Consider the following 10,739-nt stretch of genomic DNA (forward strand, 5'->3'; position numbering starts at 1 on the left):
TCTCTCTCTCTCTCTCTCTCTCTCTCTCTCTCTCTCTCTCTCTCTCTCTCTCTCTCTCTCTCTCTCTCTCTCTTTCTCTCTCTCTCTGTCTCTTCCGCTTGTTTCTTTCTTCCTCTCTTTCTCTTCCGATAGACAAGGGCACAAAAAAGAAAATGAGAAGCAAAAGGGGTAGAAGACGAACGATGCAGGCGAGACACATGTCATCCTGCCTTCACAGCTTTCACTCTCTCGCTCTGCTCAATGCAATGTGCGTCCGTTCATGCATCCGTCCGCATGTGCGCACTGCATAGTTGCATGGCGTCGTCTCTCTACGTGCCGACGTAAAGTGAGTAGAACGCGTCGAGTGGAGGGTGCAGAGTACTCCGACGGTGCGTCGAGTGATCATTCGGGGTTGGATTGGTTGGTTAGTTGTTCGATTGGTCGCCGATCCTGTATCCTAAGAGACTCATTCATGTAAAGATCGCTGCTGTGTCATGGCATAACAGCAATTCACGAACAACGTTCATGTAATAGATCGATTAAAATGGACATATTTTCTCACATTTGTATATAATCATCGTCCGTCTTGTTAATACTCTGATCGAAACTGTGTTACCGCAAATATTGCAAATAAATTTGTAATAGGATTAAAATTTTGCAGAATGCTGAATGACACTAGGAAATATTTTCATGTAGTTTCCATACTCTGCTTCATGCGTTAATTGCTCTTCAGTTTCAATGGCATCGTTATGTCTCACGTTTACACGGATTCATATCGGGGGATATGACCTCGAGTACACTCTTGATGTAATAGACATAGACTCGAAGCGACGTAATCAAACGGTGCATTAAATGCAACGTTACGACTGAAGATCGATTCGCGGAATATATATAGCGGAATACGATCACGAACGTCGTGCTACGTCAACATAAAGAAGTCATAGTGGATGCTATATTTTATCGTTATGCGTCGTATAATTAGAATCTACAAGTCGATAGCGAGAAACAAACCGGCGCGATACGTCATAAAACTAGTTTTCTAATTTGTTCATAAAATCATTGAAATTCATATTTCCTTTTCATTATTGTTATCGTGCAATAATATATAAAATCTGTGGTAATCAGTCAAGTTAAGTCGCTTTATGTCTTCTGTCGAATTACTTGAAGGGGATCTACAATTGAGGTCTAATTATAATTAATTAACGTGCATCATTTACAAATTAATATTATTGTATAGTTAGTAAATTTATAATATATTCGCCTCTTAAAATTATTATCAGTATTTTTCTTCGTTTTTTTTCTAAATAAAGTTAAAGTTAAAGTTAAAAAGTTTAATTATTCGTGACGTATCTGATATATCAAATTCAAGTTGCAGATTCAAGGATAAAGCGGATAGGAGCTTCGTGAGAGTATAACGTTCTCGTAAGATATTTCATGGAATTATTAACGCATTCCCAGCCGTTGTAAACGCGAAAGAGAACACAGCTCTCTGCAATTACGACGCAAGACTTTAAGAAGAAATTTCCACGTTTCTAACTTAACTGGTATTAACACGCAGACCGCTACTTTCATAGATATTACATGCTCGTTGTACATCGTCTCAATTGCACACAGCTTAAAGATATGAAACATACCTTTCAGATGTTCTGGGGTGTCCGCTGCGCCGGCTCGCATAATGTCGCTCAGATAGTGTTCCAAAGTCCTCATGTTGTCTAACGGTGAGTTTCCATTAGCCGTCATACGATCCTAGAAAATATCGAAATATTATAAATCTTATATTCGTAATGGCTCTTATATAGAGTTGCTATATCGAAAATTTCAAAACTAAAACTTACAAATAAAAAAACCACCGGACATTTCGTTTGCACTCTCAGACGCATAAATGCATGTTGGTTAGTAAAATTAATCAAAACAATTCATTAAAATTAATTAATGAATAATTATTTCATATCTAATTGTTCATTAGCAATAACGTAAGAAATTTCTCAATCAATTATTCTTCTCACATTTGACTGTGATTGATCAATTTCTTATAGAAGGCTTACTACATTTATTATAACTCTTAATATTAATACAGGGTAGCGCAAAATATTTAGAAAATTTTTTAAAATCCTGGACGCTTGTAATTATTTCGGATGTTTTCGAAAACTCTTTCTGGATGCCCTAAAAAAGAAGATGATATCCGGAGAAAAGAGAATGGATAGTAAATCTACTTCTAACTTCATTATTATTGCATTACGGGAACACGCTATTTTTTTAAACATCGATATTCAACAAGTAGAGAGTTCAAAATGAGACCTTTGAATTTTCTACTTGTTTATTATTTGAGAATCTTGTACTTTTATTAATTCATCAATATTCAAAGTAATTATCAGGCAAGTAAGAAATATGATATTATAAGTTATTAAAATATTATAAGTTATTAAAATATTTTAAAAGTTCATAATATATTTTACAATTACGTATCTAAATCTAGAATCTAGTTCTCCTCAAATCCGTAAATCTTATTTCGAAATGCGTTGGTAGCGAAATGTTTACTACTACTTCTTAACTTAATTTCACATGGATGATGCTCGTGAGTCTCTATTACGATGATTGTTTTAGCTGACAAGAATCGAGGATATTCTCGCTCTAATATATAAAAAGTTATGCATAAAACTCCATAAATTTTCGATTTTTCAATTTCCATCGCGAACCATTTCAAGAGATAAGATACTTCTGGTTAGAAAAAGCTTTCTAGCGGTGAATGTATTGGATGGAATACCGCGTAAACTAGCAGCGCTCCCGGGAAGGAGGACAAGTGAAACAAAGAACTTGAAAAACGATAAGAGAAGTAACATTCCCAGTGGATGAAAGGAAGTATTTGCCAGAAAGAAGCATGCCACCCCCCACGAAGAAAGAAAGTGCAAGGATAAAAGACGGGCTAGAGAAAGATCTGTAATAGGCCACTTGTAACGAATCGGAAAGTGCAGTTAAAGCGGTGTATTCAAAAGCGGTGTATTCAAAGTCTCCATCCCCGCCGTCGTCACACCCTTAATGCACATTCGTTTTCTTTCTTTTATTTCGGCTATCGCGAAGCCGAATAGCCGTATTCTCGGCGAAAGTTTGATAAAACCCGGCCTTTTTTTCAAACATCACGCCACGAAATTGTCGACATCCTCACGTGGAAGATTCGATAAAAAAAAATTTGATATAAAAAAGGATCAGTCCCTTAACTTTAATAATCTTCTCTGCTCAGATCAGATTAATATATATTATATCCAGCATGTAAATCTTGATATACGTATCATTATACAAATTCAAGTGAATTATGAATCACCATTTAATCATTCACGCTGATAGCGATTTTCTACCAAATAGTGAAAGATTATATTTAATAAACTATATTTTATTCATAAATTATTTAAAATGTAATGAAAATTGTTATGTTAGATAATAGTACAATGATATTGATTAAGAATAAAAATATATAATTTCGATTTATTTACTGAATAGTGAATGATCGAATCATTTTAAGATTAGTGTAAAACACTTTTTCCATGTTGCTTGAAAAATGCTTGTCAAAAGTAATCCAAACGAGTACGTCTTCCTTGCGCAGCAATTTCTTTGCCCTGATTTCTTCTTGTGCATGTAGTACCTCGTAAAAGAAACAGACAAGGAGTTATGGGAACAAGAAATAGGCAAGACATGATAACGAAAGAGAACCGAGATCCTTTGAAGGTGACCAATTGAGAAGAACGGCCAATGTAACGAAAAATAACGGGCGGTGGCACAGTGCAAGAGAAATGTCTATTCGCGTAAATAAATGCTCCTCCTTGGAGCATCGCCGAGTGGACGGAACGTCTTGGAATGTCTGGTAGATATAAATGTTTCATATTTCTACATGTCCGTCCTTTGAAAACATCTATGAAACATCTACGAGCTATGTGCGAAGTTAGAAAATAAATATGCGAACTCTCAATAACACAAGAATAGAAAGATCTCAGAAAAAAAGATTAAATCCAAACTTGTAGAAAAATTTCTGTTTTTGCTGCATTTCAGCACATTTAAAATAATTTATGTAATATCGCATATTAGTGTCATCTACTTATTGAATTAAAAATCATACATGTATGTAATAATTTACTTGATACGCGATATAAACAAATCTGTTTCGGCATATGATAATCTTCACCCGTCTCGTCCATCCTGGACCAATATTGAAATTTACGAAAACGCGAGTGGAGCGCATCCGTTCGAAAGAAAACGGCTGTGACACTTATTTGGTCAAACGTGGCGTGACATGAGGAAGAGGGAAAAAGAAGAGACGGCTATATTCAGGTATATGTATTGTACGAATCCGGAACGGAGAGGAACGAAAAGGGTAAACTCCCTGATGTCGAATAATCGTGCCCATCTTTCCATGCCGGCATAGCCGGCGGAGGTGCAAAAGGTGGCCCCACCTTCTCCTCAAACGCGTCCCCTTTGCACCGCCCGTGTAACCTTCTGGTCCTGATGTCTCTTCCTTCCTTGTGCATGCGGACCCCCTGGACCCCACCTGGGTACCAATCCGTTTCCCTCTCCCGGGTCGTTCCGCGCGCGCGTGCACGCACACAGGCGCACGCGCGCATCCACGCATCCACAAGCACTGGGCTCACGCGCGACACACACACACACACACACACACACACACACACACACACACACACACACACACACACACACACACACACACACACACACACACACACACACACACACACACACACACACACACACACACACACACACACACACACACACACACACCTACATGCATACAGAGGGGAAACGTTTCTCGGCTCCATTCCGTCTCTTTCCAACTCACGCGCGCGGTGGAAAATCAATATAGGGAAACCAGGAAGCAGCGGCAGGGCGTCGACAGCAACCTCCGTGCAGGCTCCGTCCCGGTACCACTCCTACTCATCGTCCCTGTTCTCTCGTTGTGCATCCCCTCTCTCCGTTAACCCTCTCACGCTTCCACTCTTCCACTAATTCCCCATGTTCTATTCGGTTTTGCTTGGTTATAGTACTTTCCATACACATTGTTAGGGATTTTCTATGAAGTTATTCGTGCGACTGTTTATTGGCGATCGACAATACTGTCTTGACCAGGACTACGGTGACTACACTGCTATTTCGATAACCACCCCTCCTAGGATGACACTGCGCAAATTTTCCCCTACCATTGTAGAGTAGATAGGTATGCGGGTCGAGGCAAGGAGAGGTAAGAAGAGTGCCGCGGAATTGGGTGATCCGAAAGGAGACCCGTGAGGAAAACACCGCCAGCATCGTATGTACTATGTATATGTCGGGAAACGCTAGTTCCCGTACCACGACGGGTTGTACATCACGGAGATGTATCTTCGGAAGTACAACTGGCAATTCGTTATCCCATCCGTGCAAGAGGCACATATCGTATACCTCCTCCGATCAAACTCGCGAATGTACATTGTATCGATGAATTCACGAGGCATCCAAAACGCAAGCGGATCCATAACTATCCTCTTCGATCGAAGACACGCAGTACGCACACGCCATGCAATTCTCCATCCAGTGCATCAGTTACGAGGGTTCCATTCGACCCAGAACTCCACGCGCCTCCATGGATGTGAGGTGCGCGCGGTTGGCCCAGTTCCGAAGTTGGCTGCTCGTAAAAAGCAACGACACCTCCTCCTCGCTTGTGATCTTCATATATATAGATATGTTATGTGATTGTATATGGAAGCGCGCGCTCGCGCACGCGTTAATACTGTCGTTCCTCTCTGCTGACCCACGTTTGCGAATGACCCGTGGCCTGTCATGGACACGTTCTGACCTGGTCGGGGATTGAATTATGGTGAGCGGAGCAGAGGTGCTGAATGTAATCTAGGAGTGGTCCAGGAACACGGGTGTAAACGCACGTAAATTTTCTAGGGGCTGACATCGCGTGTCCATTCCATTTTGCGCAGTCTCCGCGAGAGCGAGACGGCGCGGGCGTGACGTAATGTCCGCACGACCGGTACGACATTCCCGGCTTACGTTCGTTGAGAAATGGGAGAAATTTTGTCACTTGTGTCGTTTTAACACAGATATTATCCGATACTTTCGCAAGCATATCTCACATGCAAAGAAGATTATCTCCAAAAAAGGCGTAAAGCAAATTCGTCTTTCTCTCAAACTCTATGTGTTTCGAAACTTTCACCACGTGTTATAGTGGTAACATAAAAAAATTGTATTGTTTGTATAACCACCAATTATAATTATAAATAGAAAATGAAATGTACATTAGTAAATAAAGCAGGGCGCCAAAATGATATCCACACACGAAACGCATGAAAACCGCAGGCTGATGGCCCATCAAATGTTCATTAGGATACACTTAGAGAGTATTAGGATCTTACCCTAGATAAACATGCGATTAATTACGTGATAAATATATCTATAAAGCGATTTACGAAAGGGGATATAGGAAAATAATGTCCGGAAGTAAGTTGGACGATGATTAATTTCACGAAGGGCAAATAAGACCGGGAGGGGAAGAATTAGAAGGGGAAAAACATAAAAAGGGAAGAAACGCGTGAGGGAGAATAAATATATATGCAGACGCTTTTGAGTAACGCGTTTTACGTCGTAGTCCCGTTTAGTCTAGACAGGAACGGTTCCAACCCACCAAGACTATCCTTGCCACCTTTTGTGCAATCCCCTTTTCTCTTGCGACACAATGTGTTATATTCCACCCTCGCGACTTATCCGCGTTATTTTACATGCGTTTACACGTGCGCACATTTGTATCCTGCATTTAATCCGCAGAGCGAGAGTAGTGGCGTCCTCATTGTGATAGTTGGAATATTCATTATTCCAGAAGCCAAATGCGACGAGTAATTATTATGTTGGACGTGTGACACTGTAATCATTGCAAAGAAGCGGTGGGCACAGAAGATGGATAGAAAGGAGAAATAATAACACGAAAACAAAAATGTATTATATCGGGAGGAATGAAACGAAGAATTCAAACTGTGAGGCACAATATTCCATAGTGTCTGCGGTACATTACGATTGTATACGTATCCCAGGTGTCTTATGTACCTATCCGGTATCTGATACCAAAATGGAAGTTACTTTTTTATGTCATGCATGTTCTCATGTGGGCGTAGCATAGGAACATAATTTAGCTAATTCAGCTATAATTTCCAAAGAATCGCATCGCACATGAAAAATCGATTATTTCTATTAAATACTAATCAGTATTTATTGAGACATAAAACTCATAATAATGAGAAATTAAGAATCATTACTCAAAGGCAAAGACCAGTAACCTCATGACTTTCGGAGCTTAGAAGTCAAGAAATCAATGAAAAATTCGATTTACGATCATATCCTTCTTTCACTTCATGACCGTAATAGTGTCACCCGTTATCTGATCCGATTACGCGGCGTGCGAAGTCCTTCCCGCAAACATGAGCGGAGGGTGCGGATGGCACGCGGAGAGGGTGCAATATAACCTGAATCCCGAGGCGTGTGCGGAAGCAACGGTTCCAGCCGGCTAGCGCAAAGTAGGTCACCTCCATGGAGTGGAGCTCACGGGTAAGGGAGGGGGTGGTGTAGAGGAACGTACACAGAGACGGTAACGTCGGTGTGCCGCGATGGCGGCCAAAGGGTGGAGAATGTGGCGAGTACTGTTGTACTATCGGCTCTCGCTGCGGACGATAATTCTGCTTTTGCCAGTTTAAGCTCGCTGCTTAATGCATGGTCGGAATATTTAGAATACAACGATGCCAAAGACTATAGTTCAAAGTGATATAACTCTCTGATCATTCGATTCTCTATCACAGAACTTTTCCTATTAATGCAATTTATGTGGAAACGAGTAAATGTTTGTAAATTTCTTATTTCAAATTAAAGATAGTGAAAACACAAAGAATTAATTCCTTTTAGCTTTCTTTCAATTTTATTTATTAGCTAAAGTTCAGGGCAATAGAGAATTAAAGACTTTTAGTTTAGTATTTTAATATTATTAACAGAAAAAAGTAATTATCGGAAGACGTTAACTTCCAAATGACAAAGATTTAAAAGATCCATCTAAAAGAAATTTCAAAAACTTTAAAGAAACTCTTCCGAAAATTTACGATATTTTTTAAAAAAACTCTTTCTTTTTTCCAATTTATTGTGTAAATTTTTTGTATTTTAATATCATCTTAATGTTATCAGAGAATTATTTAATATATTATACATAATAATATTATACATAATAATATAAGATAAAGTAAACGTCCCAACCTTCAAATACACAGAAATTATTATTATTAATCTCTTTTTCTCTCTCTCTCTTAAATAATTTTTTTATAATATTATATTAATATTATATTTAATTGTATTTAATATAATATTATATTTAATTGTATTTAAAAATTACAATTAAATTATAATATTATAAAAAATATAATATTTAAAAAAGTATTTAAGATCAATAATAATATAAATAAATTATTTATGTAAATATAAATATTTTATGTAAATATCCGGTTACTGGAATGTTTTCTTGCGTGTACTTATAAATATGATCACGTACGTTATTATATCGCGACAGACTAATATTATCTTAATTGCTTCATGTTATCAAAAAATCATGCTCTCGCTAGCAAATGCCAGCGTGCCCTGCTCGCAACAGTCATAACGTACCTTTGCGGTAAATGGATCAGGCCAACAAAATTACATAACGTATCGAACGAATCGAGTTAAACGTCAGGATGTAACTGGAAGACTTGGGTAAACAGCCATCGTAATTCCCCGCGTTCGATACTGGGCGGCCACCGTGTCTATGCAAGCGGTTAGCCGCATTTCATTACATAAGGTACACGGGCAGCCTCGGTGAAATATGCGTGTGTAATAATCTGTCGATATGAGACCGTCACCGCTAAATTCAATCTATTATCAAGGCAAATATCATAGAAGTCAAAAGGCAATCGTACACGATCGTTCTGCTGTTCTAATTTTTTCCTCGCTGCTCCCATTCGATGCGATCTCGTTGTCGTGTCACGTTTTGATCGACATTACTTCGGGAACTAAATCCTGGCGACTTTACGACAAAGATCTAAATTATTTCTACTATAAGACTTTTACTAGAATTTGTTTTATGGACGCCCCATATATCATCAGATTTATGGAGCGATATCGTTACTGCTAGTTCCGCAAAGTAATTCGTAGTTACCGGTTTACCTTCTCTATTTGAATTTATAGAAAGAAATCATTTTTATGGAGATATCGTGACTTTCTTATGGCGCTACAGATTTCATTCAATCTTTGCATGTGTTTCCCGATGATAAGCTAAAGCAATAAACTTAAGCTATAAATCTTAAACCATAATAAATTCATCAATCATAATCGATTATTCTTTTCACATTCGACTGATTGGTCAATTTCCTACGGTTTAAGCGAGAATTTAAGGTTTAAAAGCTTAAGTTTTATGCCTTAAAATCTGTTGTAAATGCCGTTTAAATGATCGTGCATTTCTTACGTCATAAAACGCGTATATACCTTGTCTAAGAAAACATACGGGCAAACATGGAGGTTCTCGTTGAACTGCTATGCAGTAGTAGTAGGACGCACCCCGCGCGAAAAATCTATATCGCAGGGAACTGGAGTAACCTATAAACCCCCGCACTAGGTCACTTTGCACCGGCGCAGTCCGGAATTCAAATAGGACGATGGTTAAATTAGGTTAACATCTAGACGGATAATGAAATGTCATGTTCAAAAATTCTCTCCAATTTTTTTTCCCCACCGGCATTTAATTTAGTGATTTAGACCAAAAGAATTGAATGAATTATATAATACAAATATACATACGTATAAAAATATTTTTCGGAATATTCAGTTGAATTGTATACAATTTTTTATTATTATCGGTATTATCTTGTGTATACGAATCTGTTTTTCCATCAATAGAAAATGGACAGAAATATTTGATCTTAACAATAAATGAAAATGGAGAATTTTCTTTTCAATAATATTAAATCAAAATCAATGACTAAAAATTGTTATTAAAAAGATTCTCAATTTATCAATTCAAAAACTTTTTACGGATTATCGATGTTTTTATTGTTATTGAAATATTGACGAACACATTATTTCAATCGCTATAGGGATAGCTTGTCTTTTCTTCGGTTAATATCTTACTTATTTCAAGGACAAATTTGCATCGTATTGTCAGAGAGCACAACGCAATTAACACTTTCAACCGACATGCTATGCATACCACAGATGCTTTTTTTTCCAAGTTGCGTTCGAGTCACGCAAAGTATGTCGGTTTAATATTTTGGTTATACGAACACGCGATTTTACCTTCATCCTAATACAAAAAAAATTCACATACATGATAAATAATTTTTTCTAAAAGATTTTTTTAAAAAAATATTATTCTCTGTCATTCAGTCCTCCAAGAATAATTAATTTGTTAAGTGAGAGATCAGAATAAAGTATTATTGATGTAGAAAAAAATGGAACAAGCTTCGTAATACTTATTGTATTAAAAAAGTAGAAGTTTTTCATTTGACGACAGTATTCATGAGAACATGACATATAAGCATTAAAATTAAGGTCAAAAATATAAAAGTCATAGTACAATAAATCATTTTCTGTTGAAAAAATGAGAGAGAGAGAGAGAGAGAGAGAGAGAGAGAGAGAGAGAGAGAGAGAAGAGAANAATAATTATTTATTTATTATATTACTTTATTATTTATTTATTATTATATATTNTATTA

The 10,739-nt window shown here is 37.6% G+C and overlaps 1 protein-coding gene across 1 annotated transcript in view; it reads right to left on the reverse strand.

Annotated features, from left to right (window-relative positions):
- The window catches only part of LOC105618577 (cytoplasmic polyadenylation element-binding protein 2), a 157,790-nt gene that overhangs the window by 140,005 nt on the left and 7,046 nt on the right, over nucleotides 1-10,739 (reverse strand). Inside the window, exon 2 of the mRNA XM_012200110.1 lies at nucleotides 1,614-1,725. Coding sequence (XP_012055500.1) covers nucleotides 1,614-1,725 — 112 coding nt within the window. The remainder of the gene's footprint in view (nucleotides 1-1,613; nucleotides 1,726-10,739) is intronic.

The sequence above is a fragment of the Atta cephalotes genome (genome assembly GCF_000143395.1).
Source record: "Atta cephalotes unplaced genomic scaffold scaffold00001, whole genome shotgun sequence".
NCBI lineage: Eukaryota > Metazoa > Arthropoda > Insecta > Hymenoptera > Formicidae > Atta > Atta cephalotes.